Source organism: Solea solea, chromosome 2 (genome assembly GCF_958295425.1).
Source record: "Solea solea chromosome 2, fSolSol10.1, whole genome shotgun sequence".
NCBI classification, from domain to species: Eukaryota; Metazoa; Chordata; class Actinopteri; order Pleuronectiformes; family Soleidae; genus Solea; species Solea solea.
The window spans coordinates 385,001-407,363 of record NC_081135.1 but is presented as its reverse complement, the minus strand read 5'-3'; the positions used below and the strand labels follow the sequence as shown (position 1 = coordinate 407,363).

General features: G+C 42.5%; 3 protein-coding genes across 5 annotated transcripts; 1 reads left to right on the top strand and 2 right to left on the bottom strand.

Annotated features, from left to right (window-relative positions):
• Positions 1-1,728: 1,728 nt before the first annotated feature.
• bco1l (beta-carotene oxygenase 1, like) lies at positions 1,729-6,123 on the top strand. The gene is made up of 11 exons (XM_058618885.1): positions 1,729-1,906; positions 2,567-2,695; positions 2,816-2,945; positions 3,340-3,487; positions 3,568-3,715; positions 4,115-4,335; positions 4,552-4,818; positions 4,905-5,010; positions 5,093-5,187; positions 5,362-5,473; positions 5,552-6,123. Exons 1-11 carry the CDS (start codon positions 1,843-1,845, stop codon positions 5,716-5,718), a joined length of 1,587 nt encoding a protein of 528 aa, XP_058474868.1. The 5' UTR covers positions 1,729-1,842; the 3' UTR covers positions 5,719-6,123.
• Positions 6,124-6,596: 473 nt separating this feature from the next.
• On the bottom strand, positions 6,597-18,513 carry eif5b (eukaryotic translation initiation factor 5B). The gene is made up of 26 exons (XM_058618620.1): positions 18,389-18,513; positions 15,819-15,938; positions 15,617-15,674; positions 15,390-15,539; positions 14,820-15,318; positions 14,599-14,738; positions 14,440-14,517; positions 14,200-14,350; positions 13,152-13,244; positions 12,980-13,066; positions 12,820-12,879; positions 12,468-12,742; positions 12,264-12,371; positions 11,529-11,639; positions 11,388-11,455; positions 11,159-11,300; positions 10,948-11,079; positions 9,948-10,130; positions 9,713-9,874; positions 9,241-9,372; positions 9,003-9,134; positions 8,776-8,852; positions 8,543-8,707; positions 8,318-8,456; positions 7,283-7,444; positions 6,597-7,024 (listed from the first exon to the last, which is right to left on the bottom strand). Exons 1-26 carry the CDS (start codon positions 18,421-18,423, stop codon positions 6,917-6,919), a joined length of 3,567 nt encoding a protein of 1,188 aa, XP_058474603.1. The 5' UTR covers positions 18,424-18,513; the 3' UTR covers positions 6,597-6,916.
• A 706-nt stretch (positions 18,514-19,219) lies between these two features.
• lipt1 (lipoyltransferase 1) lies at positions 19,220-21,762 on the bottom strand. Of its 3 annotated transcripts, none has more exons than XM_058619011.1 (4): positions 21,679-21,762; positions 20,118-20,643; positions 19,813-20,034; positions 19,220-19,735 (listed from the first exon to the last, which is right to left on the bottom strand). In XM_058619011.1, the coding sequence occupies exons 2-4, from the start codon at positions 20,605-20,607 to the stop codon at positions 19,326-19,328; spliced, it is 1,122 nt and encodes a 373-aa protein (XP_058474994.1). In that variant the 5' UTR covers positions 20,608-20,643; positions 21,679-21,762; the 3' UTR covers positions 19,220-19,325. The 3 variants fall into 3 exon arrangements, with proteins under 3 accessions (XP_058474994.1, XP_058475013.1, XP_058475004.1); XM_058619030.1 differs by lacking the exon at positions 21,679-21,762 and adding an exon at positions 21,626-21,647; XM_058619021.1 differs by lacking the exon at positions 21,679-21,762 and adding an exon at positions 20,878-21,528.
• Between the last annotated feature and the right edge of the window lie 601 nt (positions 21,763-22,363).

Sequence of the window (22,363 nt, the reverse complement as noted above, 5' to 3'; positions counted from 1 at the left end):
CCACGTGTGCTTTTTGTTTTGTCTGCACTGATTTCCACTTAAATACAATTTATTAACAGAAGAAAGTCTCTCTGAAATGTGAATTATTAGGGTTTAAAGAGGAATATAGTGCTCTAAAGAGAGTTTTAAGTGTAATATAGTGCTCTAAAGAGAGTTTTAAGTGTAATATAGTGCTCTAAAGAGAGTTTTAAGTGTAATATAGTGCTCTAAAGAGGGTTTTAATTGGAATATAGAGCTCTAAATAGAGGTTTAAGTGTAATATAGTGCTCTAAAGAGAGTTTTAAGTGTAATATAGTGCTCTAAAGAGAGTTATAAGTGGAATATAGAGCTCTAAAGAGAGTTATAAGTGGAATATAGCGCTCTAAAGAGAGTTGTAAGTGGAATATAGCGCTCTAAAGACAGTTATAAGTGGAATATAGCGCTCTAAAGACAGTTATAAGTGGAATATAGTGCTCTAAAGAGAGTTTTAAGTGTAATATAGTGCTCTAAAGAGAGTTATAAGTGGAATATAGAGCTCTAAAGAGAGTTATAAGTGGAATATAGCGCTCTAAAGAGAGTTGTAAGTGGAATATAGCGCTCTAAAGACAGTTATAAGTGGAATATAGTGCTCTAAAGAGAGTTATAAGTGGAATATAGCGCTCTAAAGAGAGTTGTAAGTGGAATATAGCGCTCTAAAGACAGTTATAAGTGGAATATAGTGCTCTAAAGAGAGTTATAAGTGGAATATAGAGCTCTAAAGAGAGTTATAAGTGGAATATAGCGCTCTAAAGAGAGTTGTAAGTGGAATATAGCGCTCTAAAGACAGTTATAAGTGGAATATAGTGCTCTAAAGACAGTTATAAGTGGAATATAGCGCTCTAAAAAGAGTTATAAGTGTAATATAGCGCTCTAAAGACAGTTATAAGTGGAATGTAGAGCTCTAAAGAGGGTTATAAGTGGAATATAGCACTATAAAGAGGGTTATAAGTGGAATATAGAGCTCTAAAGAGAGTTATAAATGGAATATAGTGCTCTTAAGAGAGTTATAAGTGGAATATAGAGCTCTAAAGAGGGTTGTAAGTGGTATATAGCGCTCTAAAGAGAGTTATAAGTGGAATATAGAGCTCTAAAGACAGTTATAAGTGGAATATAGAGCTCTAAAGAGGGTTGTAAGTGGTATATAGTGAATATACTGCTCTTGTATGTTGAATTGTGTGATTGACTCCGTCATCTGTGACCTGATAAGAAAAGCTGTAAAGCTGTAAACTAATTTAACCAATTACACAAACTCTTAAGGTCAAACTATTACATATGAGACAAAGGTAAAGATAAAAGATTATAATAGATAAAGAATGAACAAATTAGTGACAGATTACTTTTATGTATATGAATTTGATTTTAGTGTTTAACTAATGTTTTATACATTTATAGAATGTGATTTTGTGAAAAAGTGAAAATATATATTATTATGATTAATGTTATTATCCACAGAAAAAACTAACATGTCAGTTTGGCCGAAGAGTTAAATTATGTAACCAAACATATGTAAGTCATCATCTTTGTCAGATAAATGACATATGTGTACATATGTGTGTATATATAAATGTGTCATAATGTGCAGCCTGTTATTGTCATGTCAGTGAAAGGGGCTTTTATTTTGAAGGGGAAGTGAAGTCCACAGCACAGTGGTTATGTAATCTTCCATGTTTACTCCGCTCCGGTGATTCTGGAGATAATCACGTCCACAGAGGGAGTCTGTCAGTCTGACCAGTGAGCACAGAGCGGCACAGAGCGGCACAGAGCGGCACAGAGCAGCGTATTGTGGGGGAAAAACAAACCAAAATACACTGAGAGGAAACAAACATGCAGGGGATCTTTGGAAAAAATGGCTCAGAGACTCCAGAGCCAGTGACAGCTCCAGTTACAGGTGAGTTTCTACTCAGTTAATCAATAACTTCACTTAACTCACTGATCTGATTAAAGACAGAAAAGCCTTAACCTTCACCTTAACATTTAAGTACCAATACATGTCTTAAAAACTAAATCCATAGCTTGTTTAAAAATAAAATATAAAACCCTTAACGTACACCTTATAAGTGTCTTAATAACTCTATTAACTATTCACTCAAGCCTCTTTGTTGTTATTATCAAATATAAACTCATAGTAGAAACCCTTAAAGTATGAATACATGTCTTAATAACTGGATTCCCTCTTATTTAAGTCACAGTTTATTAGAAAGTGTCAGAAATGCCTGGAAGAATGAGAACAGATCAATAATCCTTTTTGTTTTTTTAAAGAAAATCAATCGACATTGATTTAGAAGAACCAATCGAGTTTGTTTTACTGCAGCTTCCCTACAGCTTCAGGGTAGGCGGGCAAAAAGGTAGGTAGGTAAAAGTGTAGGTGGGCGGGTAGACTGGTCGTTGTGTAAGTTGGTAAATATTTAGGTAGAAAAGTAAAGTTTTACTGCTGAGAAACTAATTTTACCTTTTTAGCAGAAGATTAAAGTTTGATTATATGAAAACACCTGTGGTGTGTTTGTGTGTGTGTGTGTATGTGTGCGTGTGCGTGCTCGCTAACCTGCAGGATCCATCCCATCATGGCTGCAGGGAACTCTTCTCAGGAACGGACCGGGCCTGTTCTCGGTGGGCGGAACCAAGTACAACCACTGGTTTGACGGGATGTCGCAGATCCACAGCTTCACCTTCAGAGACGGTCAGACTCGTGGATTAACGTGAACATCAGATTATTATCAGATTATACAGGCAGGAAAGTCTCCAGATCCAGCGTCAGATTCTTCTGCACATGTTCACGGGTTTGTTGTCATTGTTTCAGGTGAGGTGACGTACAGGAGTAAGTTCCTGAAGAGCGACACCTACAAGCGAAACGTGAAGGCCAACAGAATCATTGTAACTGAGTTTGGAACCATGGCCTACCCAGATCCCTGCAAGAACATCTTCTCTAGGTAGACCACATTCTCTAGAATCTATTGTCGTCAATCCAAGACAAGGTTTGGGTAACTCACCAGCGTTTTACCAACTATGACCAGAGAAGGTTCTTGTGGTTTGTGTTTCTGTGGTTTAGGAAACACAGACCAACCAAGACACTTTTCAGTTTGCAGACATGAAAGTCCAGAACATCCAGATGAAGATCTGGCAGGAGTTCCAGAAAATGTCCAGAGTAGCTTCTGCAAACATTAGCGTTTTCAAATGTTCTTGCATCCAAAGACAGCAAATATTTAGACTGAAGCCCAAATCAGATTTTTAAGCCTAAAACCTAAAAACAGACCCACAAGGATCATCCGTGGACGAACAAAACTCTGTAGAACCTTAAAGAGAAAACGATGTTTCTGTTGCCAGGATGTTCACTCATCTTTGCAACATCATTCCTGATTTTACCGACAACAACTTGATCAACATTATTCGCTATGGCCGGGACTACTACGCCTCCTCTGAGATCAACTACATAAACCAGATCGATCCTGTGACCCTGGAAACCGTTGGCAGGGTAAGTTTGTTGCACTAAAGAGTCTCTGATCGGGTTCACATACTTACTCTGACTCTTTCAACAAACCAAAAAACTTCTAGACAAACTACAGGAACCACATCGCCCTGAACTTGGCGACAGCTCACCCTCACTACGACGACAAGGGCAACACCTACAACATGGGCACTGCGATCCTGGGCTTTGGTCCTCCTAAATTTGTCATCTTCAAAGTCCCGGGCGATGCTTCAGGTACAGTTATGGGGTTGAAGCTCAGACATGTTTCAAATGTTCAACTCTCGACACCATAAAAATGTCCTCTGTCTTTATCTGATGGCACCAATACACATATTATATTATCTAATAGTGTAATTGATTTACGACGTAACGACTGGACTCTTATCAACTCGTCCTACATGGAGGTCTTTTATCAGGAATGTTGCCCTGTAAAAATGAACTGGCAGCGTGAAAGCACAAGGTCTGACTGTTAGAGACTCAGTCAGACCTTGTCTTTTGTTATTTTAACCAAATAACAAAAGACTTGTGGTTTACAAACTTTGTATTGATGTGGGATGGATCCACTCCTTGGTTCTTCAGTGCCTTGTGGAGTCCATCCAGGTCAAACCCTAACCCACAAGTTGTCTGTTCCAGATAGAGACAGCCAAAAGCCGGCGTTGAGGAAAGTGCAGAAGATCTGTGCCATTCCATTCAGATCCAGTCTGTGCCCGAGCTACTTCCACAGCTTCGGCATGACTGACAACTACATCGTGTTCGTGGAGCAGCCCTTCAAGCTGGACATCATCAAACTGGGCACAGCTTATTTCAGAGAGGACAACTGGGGCAACTGCCTCAAATTCGACAAAGACGACATCGTAAGGTTTCACAGTTGATACAATTAGAACCAAATACAATAGCTTTAAATCGTTATCATGGACTTACACATGGAGTTCCTCAGGGTTCTACTCTTGATCCATCATATTTCTGTTTGGAGGTGCAAATTTCCACGAGGAATCTGCAAAAGATCAAAGTACAATCATCTGATATGTTATGACCTGTCCTCAGTGTCCTCTATGTCTGTGTCTACCCAGACACTGTTTCACATCATCGACAGAAAGACCGGAAAGGAGGTGGGTACCCGATTCTACAGCGACGCCCTGGTGGTGTTCCACCACATCAACGCCTACGAGGAAGACGGTCACGTGGTGTTTGACCTGGTCAGCTACAAGGACAGCAGTCTGTACAACATGTTTTATTTCAAAAATCTGATGCAGGAAGCCAGTGGCTTCATCCAGTCCCATGAGGACTTCTCCAGACCAACCTGCCAGAGATTTGTCCTGCCACTCAACATCCAAAAGGTACAGTTAAGTGGGAATATACAAGCCGAGGACTTGAGTTCCCTTCAGGTTTCTTTGTCTCATTTGTGGGTTGGTTGGTTTTCCAGGACTCTGCTCGAGGAACCAACCTGGTGACGCTGACAGACACGTCGGCCCAGGCAGTGGTCCAGGAGGATGGATCCGTCTACTGCAAGCCGGACACCATATTCCAAGGTCTGTCATCCTCATTGCTGACATGTTAGGGTTCAAACATGGGTTTATGTCCCCTAACAAAGATGAGTGGTTACCTGTTCAGGTCTGGAGCTGCCGGGAATCAACTACAACTACAACACCAAGAAGTACAGATACTTCTATGGATCCAGGGTGGAGTGGTCCCCTCATCCTAACAAGGTGACACACCTCCAAAAACATGACCAAAAACTGTAGTCGTTCACGGCTAACATGAGTACAAACTTTAGTCTGTCGCACACTATAGAAATACAAGTAGATCTTGGATTTTTCTGTCTGTGTTTTAGGGGGAGGGTCTTTACTTCCCGATCGCCGTCTAAATATGTCGTCCAACAGATTGCAAAGATCGACATCGTTGAGAGGAAACACGTGGAGTGGAGCCAGGAGAGCTGCTTCCCGTCAGAGCCGGTGTTTGTCGCGTCTCCCGGAGCCGTGGAGGAGGACGACGGTAAGTGACATTTTTGTTTTTTTTAACGATCTCTTCCTCTCAGGTTGTGACGGTGTCTGGTTCGTTTGTCTCCTCCAGGTGTCGTCCTGTCGTCCATCATCTCGTCGGACCCCGAAGTCTCTCCGTTCATGCTCGTACTTGACGCTAAAACCTTCAAAGAAATCGCCCGAGCTACAATCCCTGCCAGTGTCCACATGGACCTTCACGGGTATTTTATCCCGGCTGCCGTGCAGCACGTCAGCTAACGGCTCTATTTATTATTCCCTGCTGTAAATTCTGTAATATTTAGCTTCGTGTACATTTGTTTTTAGAAAATAATCAAATTTTATGCAAAAAAAAACTAATATACTTTCAATGTTTGTATTTTTTTTGTCCTTGTTTGACTTTAAAGTGTTTTCGATAGTTTTTCTTGCTTATTTTAAATTAAGATGTCAAACATTGCAGATTTATTAAATGAATTTAAAAGGTTTTCATTTTAATTAAACGAGTCCATGAGAAAACTGCTGAAGTGTTATTAGATGCTTTGCCCTCAGTTTTCTGTTTTTATTAATTGCTTTGTAAATATGACTTTTTAATAAATATATATATCATACATCCAGCACTTACAATTGGATCTAGATAATTAAGATATGTATAAATGTGTATAAAGATAGGTTTTGTTTGGTATAAAATTTGATTTTCACTTTTAGTTTTTGCTGTAAAATTTGACATTTTTATTGCAGTTGACGGTGAATGAGTTCATCTTTGTTTTGAGGAGCTGAAATGTTTTATTCTGAAATTAAAATAAAGAAAAAGAACCAAACAACAGTTGTCTTCAGTGCCTGTGAGCAAATGATAATCTCAGATAAATTGATCTTTTCACAGCAGTGAATTCAGACAATTCTAAGGTGAATTCAGTGAAAATGATCCAGGATTTTTTCCAGGATTATTTCACTTCATCACTTTCCTGGTCTGTGCGCTCTCCCACTCCAGATCCAGGTCGACCAATCAGAATCAAGGACATTTATTACATCAGCAGTCGCAGCAAAAAAATAAACACGTTAAAATCTTCAGTTCAAACGCCATCGAGTCCAACATGGCCGCCAAAACAACCACGCACGCAACGTGAAGCCGCCAAAGAATCTTTTTTTTTTTTTCAATTTATTTATTTCCTCTGTACGATCCCATAATGCACCTGGAGGGATGGGGGGTGGAGCCTGGGAAATGAAGGAGGAGCCACAGGGAAGAAGAAGAAAAAAAATAAACAACGTAGTTGCTGGAGAACAGGCACGCTGGAATACTGAGTGTGTGTGTATCTGTGTGTGATGTCTAAACTATCACTGTTTACAACAGTGGTAAAAACGGTTCGTTTCTCACAGAAAAACACTTTCACGTCTTGTTTTTTTTTAATTATTTTCCTTTCCTGTAATCTGAGGAAGTCTGTGTGTGTGTTTGTGTGGTCCCTCAGATAATCTCGAAAGTCTTCTTCAGCTCGACGATCAGCTGCCAGTCAGATTTCTGCATCTCGTCTCTGAACCAGTTCTTCAGCGCGTCGATCGACGCCCGCGTGATCTGAGACGAGGGAAAAAAAACACAGGAAGTCAGATGACCGACGTTATTAATGACCTGGGGGTCAGGAGGCACCTGTTCAGTCAGGGTGTGCGACATGAGCTGAGATTATGTCACGATATTTCGTTAGGACAGAAAAATAACGGCAGTTTCAAAACAGTTTTGATGTGGAATGACGTAACGGGACCTCTGAGCCTCACACGGGGCACCGCTATGTTGGAGGTCAACAGTGCTAGTCTGCCTCAGTGGGCAGGGCCTCACCTTGCTGACCATGATGTCGGTGGCTTCAAAATGGCGGCCAAACATCTTGGGGGACTCGCCGGGAATGGGCTCGATCTTGATGCAGATCTCCTGACCTTTCTTAGCGCTGTCAACGGATTTATGGTTCATCTCGATGCTCGTCACCACACCGATGTCCACAAACTGAAACACACACAATAATCTGTGATAATCTGTCATCTCTATGATTACTAGCAACAGTAATTTATCATCTGTAAAGATAATTTGTAATTTTAAGAAACTATGTGACGCAATAATCTGTGATTACTAGCATCTATAATTTACCATCTGAAACAATAATCTGATTACTAGCAACAATAATCTGCAATCTAAAGCAATTATCTGTAACTATAATTTGTAATATAAAACAATTATCTCTAATCTGAAATAATGTATTGTTTTAATTCTGAACCAACTGGAAATCTGGGACAATAATCTGCCATTGGAGGCAATAATCTGTAATAAGCAGCCATGCCAAGAGCTTTGTGTGTTTTAAACGTGTCCTTAAATACGTCTGCGGGGCCGGTCCTCGGGCCCCCCCGTTGACCTGCGGGACGAGTCAATCACCCTGTGTCGGTTGGGCTAATCCAAAATAGTGAAAACAAGGGGGGTGTTCTCTGAAGACACGCTGTTACCTGTGAAACACGGCAGCTCTGAAAACACCCCCATTAACACTTGGTACTTTCCTCCTGATGAAATTAACCATAGACTGTATGAAAAGAACATGGAAAAACATCCAATATTCTTATGTTGAAGGTTAAAATGTATGTAACCGTTGGTTAATAATAAATGGGTCAGTTGTTCTCATACTAGTGTTTTCTGATTCTGATTAAAATCACTTGTTCAAAGCCTATTCTAACATTCCACACTACAAAATCGGTATCGGCAAATACTCAAGGCTGCAATATCGGTATCATATCGGAAGTGAAAAAATCCCTACATCTGAGATTATTCTTTTCTATTTATAGAGAAAAACATAATCTGTAACAATTGTTCTTCTGGTGTCAGGTGACTCACTCCTTTGCTGGGGACACAGAGCGGCGTCCCCTGCTTCAAGACTCCAGCGTCCACACACACACCCATGACGATGGGATCTCTGGAGTTAAAGATGAACTGAGGAAGAACTCGAAGTTTGACTGGAAACACAGCAATGTTCCTACAGAGAGAGAGAGACAGTTAGTGTGTGAGACAGTGTGTGTGTGTGTGTGTGTGTGTGTGAGACAAGAGTGTGTTTTGTCTCACTTGAACTCGTCCTGCTTGGACTTCTTGTAGTCCTCTCTGTACTTGGTGAAGGCGTCAAACAGATGGTAGATGATCTCAGCTGAGAAGACACGAACTCCCAGACTGTCGGCCATTTCCTGACTCTCCCTCTCCACCTTCACGTCAAAGGCCAGGATGGCGGCGTACCTGCGCACACACATCTCTGACATCACTGTGTCACTAATGTTAGCCTTAGCAGCTAAAATGTCACTCACTGAGGGTCGTGTTCCAACATGGTGGACGCCTTCATCACGTCCCTCTTATGGACTGGACCAATGTTGATACCAGCATACTGTAGAGAGACACACACACACACACACAGACACACAGAGGTTAACTTCTTTACTTCCTGCTGACTTTCAAAGTAAAAGTCCTGCCACAAAACCAGGTAAACAGACATGTATAGAGACAGACAGACATGTAGAGAGACAGAGAGACTGACGGGGACTTTGGACGTCCTCAGGAACTCCAGCAGAGCCTCCAGTGAACCCAGAGTTGACGCCTGAACATAAACTCCTTTCTCCTCCAGTTTGATGGAGTTCAGAGTTTGTTTGAGTTCACGAATCAGTTCATCCTGAAGACACAACATGAGACTGTTAATCTTTACGTGTGTGCGTGTGTGAGTGTGAGTGTGTGTGTGTGTGTGTGTGTGTGTGTGTGTGTGTGCGTGTGCGTGTTACCCTCAGCACGGGGATCTCGTCGTCCTTGTGAGCCACCAACAGGGGGAGGCCCGCCAACGTCTTCTCCAGGTCTTTACCCAGAATCTTCACACCCTGAGATGTCGACACCTCCTTGTGCTTCTCATACTGACTCTACACATCAATCAATCAATCAATCAATCCAAGAAATCCATTAATCAAAAGATCAATCAATCACTGAGTGCGGCTGTATTAATGACCAACAATAACCTGTAATCCGAAACCTTTATCTGGAATTATAATCTGTAAATTAAAGCCATCATCTGTAACAATAATCTGTAATCTGAAACATTTATCTGGAACAATAATCTGTAAATTAAAGTCATCATCTGTAACAATAAACTGTAACCTAAGGTCAGAAATTGTTATTTGTAACAACAAATGTATCTCTAATCTGAATCAGATGTTAATCTTTATTAACATCTGACATAATTTAATAATCTGGGAAGTTTACCTTGACTCTGAGCTCTTTTAGAGGCGGAGGCAGCAGCAAACCTCTAATCTGCGTTATGATTGGTCCTTCCACCCCCGGGACAATAATGGTCTCTCCCTCCCGCAGACGTCCGTTGATGAGGATGACGTCAATCGTCGTTCCCATCCCAGGAAGAGCTTTCACCTGAACACGCGGGCCACATCGTAAACGCACTGAAGCGGAAACATAAACAATAATAATAAAAATAATCTCTCACCTCCATGACCTGAGCTCGCAGCTCGTCACAGTGTGCTAGCCGGCGTGCTAACATGGTCTGTGTGAGCTCCACCAACAGAGCGATGAGGTTTCCCATCCCGTCACCACTGTGGGCCGAGGTCGGAACCAACGACACGAACGTCCGAGGGTCTTTGTTCTCGAAGAACAACGCGGCGTTAAGACCCTGAGCAGCACAAACACAAACTACATCCATGAGACTACAATAATCTGGAATCACCTCACGACGAGCAACAATAATCTGGAATCACCTCACGACTAGCAACAATAATCTGGAATCACCTCACGACTAGCAACAATAATCTGGAGCTAATCTAATCTAATCTAAAGCAATAGCCTGTGACGAATAGTAATCTAAAGCAATCGTCTGTAACAATAATCTGTAATCTAAAGCAATAGTGTGTGACGATGTGTAATCTAAAGCAATCGTCTGTAACAATAATCTGTAATCTAAAGCAATAGTCTGTGACGATGTGTAATCTAAAGCAATCGTCTGTAACAATAATCTGTAATCTAAAGCAATAGTCTGTGACGATATGTAATCTAAGGCAATTGTCTGTAACAATATTCTGTACCTGAAGTGATAATCTGTAAAAAATAATATGTGATCTTAAAATATCTTTGGCTCACACTTACATTCACATCTTGATTTTAATTTAATTCAGATTTTCTGACATGACTGTGATAGTAAACAGCTGTGTATATATATATATATATATATATATATACATACGTTTTTTTTTTGTTGTTTTTTAATGTTATATTATCATTATCTATATTTATATGACGTGTTCTATTTGTAGTCGGAACTCGGAAAGTCGGAGCAACCTCACCGACCCTGACATGGGATTACAAAATGGCTGCCACCATAACACTTCTGCTAATTCCACTGTCCTGTTTGTTTGACACATAATCTGCTTTCATTTTTAAACGTTAACATGTTAAAGTGACATTAGTGTGTGAGTGGTGGAGGACTCTGCCACCTGCTGGGCGAACTCCACGATGATGGCCTTGGCTCGCTCGTCAAACTCGTCCTTGGTGTTTTTCTTCTGCTTCTTCAGCGTGGTCGCGACGTCCGTGTCCGGACTCTTCTTCCAGTCATACAGACGGTCGACCTGACGACGACAACAACAGTGAGATAAACAGGAAGAGGGAACTGGGAAGAGGCGGGGCCTGTGAGCGGCAGGTTCACACCTTGTTGAGGGCGACGATGAAGGGACACTTCTTCTCCTTCAGCAGGTTGATGGACTCCAGCGTCTGAGGCTCCAGACCGTGCATGATGTCCACCACCAGGATGGCGATGTCACACAGAGAGCTGCCTCTGTTCCTCAGGTTACTATGGAAACAAAGAGATGGCGTCACGAGCTGCGATCGCCGTACGTTATCGTGCCACTCCGGGGTTTGTTTTTTTCCAGGTTCTTACCTGAAGGACTCGTGTCCTGGTGTGTCAATGATCAACATGCCGGGAATCCTGATGTTTTCTGTTTCAAACTGAACAAACACAACTCTTTATGTCTGTGCCTGTGTGTGTGTGTGTGTGTGTGTGTGTGTGTGTGTGTCATACGTTCTTAACCATCCTCGTTTGCTCCTCGATCGTCTCCTTGGGGACATTTGTGGCTCCGATCTGCTGAGTGATTCCTCCAGCCTCACCGTCCTGCACGTTAGTGTGTCGCAGCTACACACACACACACACACACAAAGTAAAGAGTAAATAAAGAGTGGGTGAAGCTCATTTACCTCACAGATCACAGATGGTTTAAGTTGTTGTTTACAGATAGTTTACATTGTTGTTTACAGATAGTTTACATGGTTGTTTACATTGTTGTTGACAGATGGTTTACACTGTTGTTTATAGATAGTTTACATTGTTGTTTACAGATAGTTTACATTGTTGTTTACAGATGGTTTACGCTGTTGTTTACAGATGGTTTACGTTGTTGTTTACATATGGTTTACGCTGTTGTTTACAGATGGTTTACGCTGTTGTTTACAGATGGTTTACAGATAGTTTACATGGTTGTTTACAGATAGTTTACATTGTTGTTGACAGATGGTTTACGCTGTTTACAGATAGTTTACATTGTTGTTTACAGATGGTTTACGTTGTTGTTTACATATAGTTTACGCTGTTGTTTACAGATGGTTTACGCTGTTGTTTACAGATGGTTTACACTGTTGTTTACAGATAGTTTACATTGTTGTTGACAGATGGTTTACGCTGTTGTTTACATTGTTGTTTACAGATGGTTTACGCTGTTGTTTAAGTTGTTTACAGATAGTTTACATTGTTATTATTTACCTTGTCGAGGATCTTGGTCTTGCCGGTGTCGACGTGTCCAAGCACACACACCACTGGAGCTCTTAACTTTTCCGTGTCCGTGTTCCTCAGATTCTCCGCCCTCCGTTTCTATAGGAACACACACACACACACACACTGGGTGGAACAGAGACGGGTAAAAAGAGCAGAGCACTCACTCCTGCTGCTGAGCTTCCAGAGTCTCACCTCTATCCTCCTCTTGGCGCGGTCGTACAGTCGCTCCTCCTTCGTCATCCCGTCATCATCTTCGCTCTCGCTGCTTTCGGCCTCGCTCTCCTTCCTCTTGCCGCGAGCCGCCGTTGGTGTCGACTCCTTTTCCTCCTCGCTTTCTTCCTCTTCCTCCTCGTCGTCGTCATCGTCCTCCTCGTCTCCGTCATTGTCCTCCTCGCCGTCGTCACTGGCCGCCGTCCGAGGAGGCGCCTCCGTGTCCTCCTTCACCTCAATGTGAACTTTCTTCAGCTCTGACAGGAAAACCCAAGCGTTTCATTTATATAATCTCAGATTATCAGTGTGTCGTAATAGAGCACCGCGTCCTCACCTTTCTCCTCATCACTGACGATGGCCTCCCAGTCGTCCACGGCAGCTTCAGGCTTCACTTCTGTTTACCATAAACAAACAAACAAACAAATAAATAAATAAATAAATAAATAAACAAACCACTCCTTCTCCTCCTCCTCTCTACATCCTGTGGGCTTCACCTGGCTGTGCAGCCGGTGTCTTGGCCTCCGTCTCCTTGGCGACCGGCTCGGGAGTCTCTGGCGTTGGTGACGTGACCACTGATGTTTCTGTGGAGCACAGGTGGTTGTTGTTGTTGTTGTTGTTGTTGTTGTTGTTGTTGTTGTGTACAGGCAGGAAAAGCTCAGTGTTTACCTTCAGGAGAAGCAGCAGTGGGCTTCTTCTTCCTCTTGTCTCCATAAACTGGTTTCTTCTTTGGCACAGAGTCTTTGGATGGCACTTCAACACCTGCACACAATCAATACATGATTATTGATCACCTAACACATCTACATCCTCACACTGCACCGTCAACAGTGTGAAACGCTGGAGGATTATCACAGATTATTTACTGTAAAAAAAAACAGTAAATAATCTGTCAATAAACAGTAAATAATCTGTCAATGAACAGTAAACGGTAAATAATCTGTCAATAAAGAGTAAATAATCTGTCAATAAACAGTAAAATAGTTAGTAAACGGTAAATCTGTCAATAGAGTAAATAATCTGTCAATAAACAGTAAATAATCTGTGAATAAAGAGTAAATAATATGTCAATAAAGAGTAAAACAGTTAGTAAACAGTAAATAATCTGTCAATGAACAACAAAACAGTACATAATCTGTCAATAAAGAGTAAAACAGTAAATAATCTGTCAATAAAGAGTAAAACAGTAAATAATCTGTCAATAAAGAGTAAAACAGTAAATAATCTGTCAATAAAGAGTAAAACAGTTAGTAAACAGTAAATAATCTGTCAATTAAGAGTAAATAATCTGTCAATAAAGAGTAAAACAGTAAATAATCTGTCAATAAACAGTAAAACAGTTAATGAGAAATTGAGGCACAGTGTAAATTAAGATTATCTAAATTGAGTTTAAAATATAATCAAAATAATCAATGACAATCAGTTTCAGATCAGACTTTTCTGATAGGGTGGCCATTTCAACAGAGAGGTTACCATGGTAACGGAGCTGCAGCGTCTTCATAACTACTGAACATGAACCTTTCTCCCTGAGGAGCAGCTCCAGATTATGTTACACTGCCACCGTGTGGACAACAGCTCAACGCTACTGATCCTTTTACTTCATTATGAAGACAATGAGTTTCCTGCACACGGACAGACGGACTGACTGACAGACAGACTGACGTACGTACAGACACACAGACAGACAGACAGACAGACCGACAGACAGACAGACTACCCTGAGCCTGCAACAGTTTGAGCGTGGCCTCAGCGCGAGCTCGAGCCTCCCTCTGGGATTTGGTGAGCAGCTTCCCCTCTTTCTTCAGCCGCTCCTTCCTCTCCTTCTCCTTCTGCTTCTTCTTCTCCTTGCGCTCCTGCTCCAGGCGCTCCTGAGGGGCGGAGAGATGGGCGAAGTCAGAGAGGTCGCTGATGGGTAAAGACAAACATAAGGAAAGAGAAGGAGGTGTTTGTGTGGTACCTGCTCCAGCCGCTGCTTCTCCAGCTCCTCCAGCCTCTTCAGTCGCTCCTCCTCCTCTTGTCTGGCTCGCTCCTCCTCCTACAACAACACTGACTGTCAGTCGTCATGATAACAACAACAACAACAACTCTCTCCACTACATTTCCCACAATCCCTCACCTCTTTCATCTGGGCCAGCGCCTCCTGCATGGCCTTGACTGTGGCTTTGCTGGGTCCCTTCTTCTTCTTCTCCTCCTCCTTCTCCTTCTCTCCCTTCTTCTTCTTCTTGTCCTTCTTCTTCTTGTCACCTTCGCCCTCCTCTGGTCCAACACAAGAACATGCCGCGTCACAGATCAACTCATTCATTTACAACGTGTTAGTAAAACATGATTCTGGCATACCCTCAGCAGCTGGCTCCGCCTCTTCCTGTTCCTCCGCCTCTGCTGCGGCAGGTGCTGTGACTTGAGGGGGCGTGGCCTCTGCGTTCTTCTCTGGCTCCTTCTTGGCCACCTCGCCGCCCTCTTTCTCTTTGAGCTTCCTCTGCTTCATCCTCTCCTCCTCCTTCTTCTTCTTGTCCCTCTCCTTCTTCTCCGCCTTCTTTTGCGCCGCCGTCTTCATCTTGAAGTCTCCGCCCCCTCCCTGCTCCTCCTCCATGTCATCACTGTCTGCCTTGGCCGCCTTCCCTTTGCTCTTCTTCTTCTGCTCTCTCCTGGACGTGAACTCGTCATCGTCGTCACACTCCTCCTCCTCTCCTCCTCCTCTCTTTACTCCTTCGTCCTCCTCCTCCTCGTCCGACACTGACCCCCCTCTCCCTCCTTTCTTTCCTCCTTTGGTCTTGAGGTGAGAACGTGAGCTGCTGTCGTTGTCGTCAGAGTCAGAGGGCGGAGCTTCAAAAGCGACCTGCGGGGGCAAAGAGGAGGCGTCAGACGTGTGAGAGCAGGTCAGGGGTCAAACAGGAAGTGACCTCTCACCTTCTTCTTCTCCTTCTGTTCTGCGTCTGCCTGACCTTCATCGCCCTCCTCATCTTCAGGACTGGCTCCGCCCTTCTTGCCCTTCCTGGTCTTCTTCTTCTCTGGTTTCAGCGGCTCGACAGGCTCCGCCTCCTCTGTGACGTCCAGTTTCTGCTCATCGACACAATAAATTTATGATTTATAATAAACTTGAAGGATGAAGACTCCTCCTCCTCCTCACTCGTTACCTTTCCTCCGTGCGTCTCCAGAGTCAACTCCTCCAACTCCTTCAGGATGTCGTCCTCACTGCAGGACAAACACACGGACGTCAGAGAAGACAGAAGACAAGAGGAAAGGAAGGAAAGGATGGAAGTGACAAGGAAAAGGCAGGGGAGATAAGTCAAAGGAAAGGAACGAAGGGGATAAATGAAGGAGAGAGTGTGGTCTTACTCAAAGTCATCTTTCTTGGCTCCTTTCTTCTTGTTCTTCTTTCCTTTAGGTTCTTTAGAAGCTCCAGCTCCTTCAATCTCTGCTGCCAGAGCATCAATGTCGATGTCATCACCTTTGGCACTGAACACAAATCAATCAATCAATCAATCAATCACAACAATCAATCAATCAATCGATATTTTAATATATATCGATATATTTCTAAAGGAGATATAACACGGGACAACATCGCTCGTATTGATATAATTCATTTTGCGTTTAAATGATAATACATGAGCTGCAAGCTTTGAGTGTGACCGGCTGATGATTGGCTGTTCTGCCTTAAGTCCCGCCTCTCTAGGTGTGTCAGATTTATTGTTCAGCTCTGCTGAGGAGGCGGGAACTACCCGGTTCATAGTTTGACTTATTTTCCATTACCGTCAGTCACTTTTGGACATATGGAAGCCTGAAGTTGTCAATATTGATAATAAAATATAAGACATTTTTTAATTCATAACAAGCTGTGTGAATATGATATATGATATATAATAAATCATAATATGTGAAATAATTGAGAAAATTGTTCAAACCCAATGACGTATTCATTTTCACGGATATTATTTTATTAGTCATGTTTGTTAGTCCGTTTTTATTTTTGTTAAAATTGTAACAGTATTGTATTTTTGAATAAATGACTGTATATTATTGTCATGCAGGAAAGAGATGTTTATTTTTTTCCATTTTTATTTCAGTGACCTCTGACCTTTGGCATGTGGCTTAAACTATATAACGGACTGTTTGTTTATTTTTTTAAAGGGTTTGCCTCTGGAACATTTGATCTAATATATATATATATATATATATATATATATATATATATATATATATATCTCGAGTATCGCCATTCAGCTAAAAAATAACCAGATATGACTTTTAGTCCATATCACCCAGCCCTACAATCAATCACATCGATCACATCAATCAATCAGACAGTCAGAAGACAAACAGAGGCTCAGGTCAGAGGAGACAAAGCCTGATCATGTGACACACGACACCGAGGTGGATATAATAGAACATCACTGTGTGTGTGTGTGTGTGTGTGTGTGTGAGAGTGGGTTACCATGGGAACCAACAACAAAACGCTGACTGGGTTTTCCTCTCAGTGCTTTATTTCCCATCAGCCCCCTGACCTGGACCTCAGCTCACTGACACCATCAATAACTAAACTCAGGTTAACTGACACCATCAATAACTAAACTCAAGTTAATTGGCACCATCCATAACTAAACTCAGGCTAACTGACACCATCAATAACTAAACTCAGGTTAACTGACACCATCAATAACTAAACTCAGGTTAACTGACACCATCAATAACTAAACTCAAGTTAATTGGCACCATCCATAACTAAACTCAAGTTAACTGGCACCATCCATAACTAAACTCAGGCTAACTGACACCATCAATAACTAAACTCAGGTTAACTGACACAATCAATAACCAAACTCAAGTTAACTGACACCATCAATAACTAAACTCAGGTTAACGGACACCGTCAATAACTAAACTCAGGTTAACTGACACCGTCAATAACTAAATTCAGGTTAACTGACACCGTCGATAACTAAACTCAAGTAAACTGACACCGTCAATAACTAAACTCAGGTTTAACATAGGGTTTGAACCAGATTTGCCTCATGTTTAATTCTATTAACTCTGGTTAATGAAGATAACTCCACGTTTAACTCTGGTTAGTCAAAATAACTCCACGTTTAACTCTGGTTATATCCAGATAAACTCCCTAAACCTGAGTTTAGTTATAATGTTATCATGATGTTAAACCACGGTTAAGCCGGATAACAACTAACCAGAGTTAAGCATGGCATTAGCTGGATAACAACAAATAAACCTCACCGAGTTATCAACCTAACCAGAGTCAGAGCTTAAGTTAAACCTGTAGTTAACTGAATTAAACCTCAACTTATCTGAACCCTGGAGCAGTTCCGAATCACCACAGCTGTGTCAACATAGCGATGACGTCACTGATTACCTGTCCAGGTGTGTGTGTGTGTGTGTGTGTGTGTGGGGCAGAGCTCTGAAGAACCAGGGCTAACGGAGGACTTAGCCTGGTGCTACTTAAGCCTACCCGGTTGACTCTGGCTAATATAGAAGCCGGGCTCCGGGGCTTTGACCCAGGCTGTCAGACTCGAGTTAAAGCCTCACAGCAGCTACAGAGCCGGCGCTAATGCTAACGCAGGTTCCACATGCTAACAGCAGTAACGTCACACACTATCTCGGCTCGGTTTGAGAACCTGTCCGCTCACGCCGAGGTTAACTCGTGTTAAGCCGCGTGGCAGGCTGTCGCGTGTTTGATTTCCACCCGTTTCTGTGTGTTTTTAAACCTCCACCAGTGCACGCACTCACACTGACGCGTGGTTAGCTTCGGCGAGCACACCTAGCCGCTAAGCTAACAGAGAAAGCAGCGGGAAAGCGGGGTCTGTTTGTGGCGTTTTCACGCGGCGGGAGAATGAAGCACCGGCGCGTGTGAACGTGGACCGGTGGTGCGTGGTGGCGGCCCGCCTCTCCAGTACCTGTCCTCCCCGCTCTTCTTCTGTTTCTTCCCCATCCTGCCGCTGCGCTTCTCCGGTTAGAGCTGCACCGACCGACGGCTCTCATCAGACCAAGATCGTCTGCGGACAGACACACGCAGCTGAGGTCTCACTCCTCTGCTTTTCCTGAAACCCTCCCTTCACCCGCACACAAATGGACAAATAACAAAGAACTCAGAGTTGTGACGCCACAGCACATGGACATCTTTATATGAATACATTTGTAATAAAAATACTATATATTAATATATATATATATATATATATATATATATATATATATTGCACACACAATGTAGGGTTTAAAAATCACAGTACCTGGTAATTAAAATAATAATGAATGTAATTATTGTGACATGCATGTATGTATGTATATATATATATATACATATATATATATATATATATATAATTATTTAGTTAAATGTGTAAAAGAGTCAAACCACACAGAAAACTTGATCAGTTCAAGGAAATATTATCAAAGTGACAGGTCTTCCCTTTTTCACACCTCTGGAAGTATTGCGCACGCGCACTGAGAAGTGACGCCGCTCTTTGACGTCAGTGTGCTTTTATTTTGAAAGGACTTCACTGAAAAAGAGCAAAAATAAAACAAATTTCCTGAAAGAATTTGTTTTAATTTAATATTAATACACTTTTAAAAAAAAGTGAATTAAAACAAAAACACAAACATTTAAAGTTAAATAAATACATGGTTTAAACATAAAGTTTTCATGGTTTTAATGAATAAATAAATGAAGAAATTGATAAACTATTGAACACAATTTACATTAAAAACAAGAAAAACACTTTGGAGAGATTTTCATGTTTTTAATAAAAAAATAAAATAGTTTGTCATGTGTTTTAACCATGTAATGACGTCCTTCAGCCTACGGGGGCAGCAGTCATGAGCTGTTTGATCTCAGCTCATGACTGACAGCACGGCGTTGCTCAGGCGTCGCAGTCGCCCCCGCAGGTTGCCGCTGTCACACGCGACGACGGCGACACACGCGGACGCTCGGCGGCGACAGAAACGCTCGCCGACCAGAGCGTTGGCGAGCGCGGCGCTCAGGTGTGGGGGAAGCCAGTCATCGGGTACGAAAAGCTCGCAGCTGTTGACTAATCCGTGCTTCACCTCCATGTTCAGGTGGGCGGAGCTGCGAACCACCGACTCCTTGTCCGTCAGGTCCAGAACGGTCTGGACGCTGAATTTCGGCGTCTTCCCGAACGTCCAGTCCCAGCTGCGCAGCTCTGCCGCCGCCCTGCTAATGCCAGGAAATGCAGATTCATCGGCCGGGTCGACGAAGGCCGACGCGGCGCTGAACCCGAACTCTGCGGGTCGGAAATCAAACATCGTGAGTGATTGAAGATTAAATTCAGCGGACAGGACAGAAGAAACCTCGCTGTACCTGTGTTGTACTGCCGCACAAGTCCGTCCACAAGCTCCTCCCACTGCAGCATGGGGGCGTGGTCCAACAGGTTAGCGACAGGCGAGGGAACACTGGGCGTGGCGTTACTGACAATACCAGGGCAGGAGGGGCGGAGCACAGTGGAGAGGGCGGAGCGATCAGCGGAGTGAAGCAGGGTGCAGTGATGGTACGACGACTTCCTGCTCAGTCGAGAGGCAGTTCCTGTTAACATGACGACATCATTGTTGCTATGGTAACGGGCTCAGGTGAACAATTGTTATGAAAAGTGTTGCATTGTGGGTCACCTGAGATCTTGTAGCGTCCGTTGAGTAAAATGTCCAGTCTGTCTGTGGCGTGGACGTCCAGTCCTGGCGCGGCGCTCCTCAGGGCGTCAGTGATGACCTTAAGGTTCCTTTTCCTGTTGTAGGCCTTCTTGGACGTGAAGAAGGTCAGGTTAAGATTGCCGAGGTCGTGGAACACCGTGCCGCCGCCGCTCCGCCTGCGAGCCAGGGGAATCCCCATCCTCCTCACAGCCGTCAGGTCGCACTCAGTCCACGGGTTCTGGTGGCGCCCGATCACCACGGCCGGGCGGTTCCTCCACAGCAGGAGGACACTGCGCTGCTGCAGGTCCACGTTAGCATCGATCCAGTCCTCCAGAGCCAGGTTCTGGAACACGTCGGTGCACCGGGACTGAAGGACCACACTGCTGCTGCTGGACGACTGGTTTCTATGGAGACACCTGCAAACACCTGACCTGCCTCCAAGGAGAGGCCACGCCCCTCTGATGTATGACATCACGGTGACTGAAGACGAAGCATCTTCAAAACGACGCTGTAACAAAACAGACAACAGACTTAAGTTTGGATCTTTTACACGGACCCAGCGCCCCCTACTTTTGAAATACCACGTCGTTCAGGAATTCACAACTCAAGCTAGCTGCTGAAAGCTAGCATGAAAAAAAACATGTCACTTATGGTTACCAAGGCGACTGAAACATTCTTAAATCACTGAATGAAAACTAAATAGCATAAATTACATTGTTTTGAAAAAAACATTGAAACCTACATGTAAAGACTTTTAGAGCTGCAACTAACGATTATTTTCAGAATCCATTCATCTGTGGATTATTTTCTGGATTCATCGTTTGGTCCATGAAATCACGGAAAACCTTAAAACATGTTGATCGGTGTTCGTCGAACGTTCTCAAATGTGTTGTTTTGTCCACAAACCAAAATGATTCACTTTCTTTGTTGTTTAGAGCAAAGAAATTAGGTAAATATTCACATTTAAGAAGCTGAAACAACCAGAAACCTTGTTTTAATCATGAAAAAAAACTTCAAACCGATTATCAAATAGTTGTCGATTAATTGAGTAATCATTTAATATTCGATTTATTGTTTCAGCTCTAATATTTTTAACAATAAATTCATTTCGAGTTTTTATGTTTTCGGCAAGACAGCGTGACATTTAGTCGCTGAAACCAAAATGAAGCTAATTCCTCCGTATTTCCAATGATTAATCAGACATTTGCATTATTTGACGCATCGTTTTATTCTGGTGTGAAAACATCACGGAATCTAAGATGGCGTCCTCATAAATCCACATCGTTTTTTAAAAATGTATCTATTTTAAAAAAAAAAGAAAGTAATGGCGTGACGTCACTGTCGCTTGCTTCTCTCAACGTCCTACCGCGGGTCACGTCACTGCTAGCTAGCGTCAGCTTTAGCGTCACTGTTATTCCCGAAAACGAGCGCAAACTTTATTCCGCGACAGCGTTCACGCAAACATGAATGAAATCAACTGCGCCACTAACTTCAACAGTGGATTAACAGTGAGATTACGACGCTGCTTTGGTCTCGCGCTCACCTGAACAGACGCGACCACGGACAAGAGTCAAGACCACCAACTTCCGCTTCTGGTCTTCAAAATAAAAGCGACACGTTACTGAAACAAATCCACAGAATGATAAATGTTCGTAAACAGTTATGATTGTGATAAATGAAGAAAAAAATAGGCTTTTAATGGTTAAATGTTTGTATTTTAAAAATAAATAGAACACAAAATGTTCCTAAAACACCCAGTGCTTTTGTTCTGAAGGGGTTTAGTCTTCCATTGGTCCCACAGCACATCAAGACCGTGCTGTCTCACAATCCGTCAGACAAACGTTCCGACCACAGCCGTAAAGCGTGGGAAAATAATAATCGTTAAAAACAGAAAAAGAAGTCATTTCTGATGTTTTAATCTCAATCTCAGAATCCGGATTTTGTATTTAGGAATTTCCTTGTTATTGTCTTCTTAAAAATGACCTGTCTTTAGATAGATAGATAGATAGATAGATAGATAGATAGATAGATAGATAGATAGATAGATAGATAGATACTTTATTCATCTCACAGAGAAATTCACAGTTCAGCAGCTCCAGAATATGTTACAAGATAGAAACATAAGAGGCATGCAAGTCTAGACTAACATTTAACTATCGTAAGACTAACATTTAACTATCTTTAGACTAACATTTACCTGTCCTTAGACTAACGTTTACCTGTCTTTA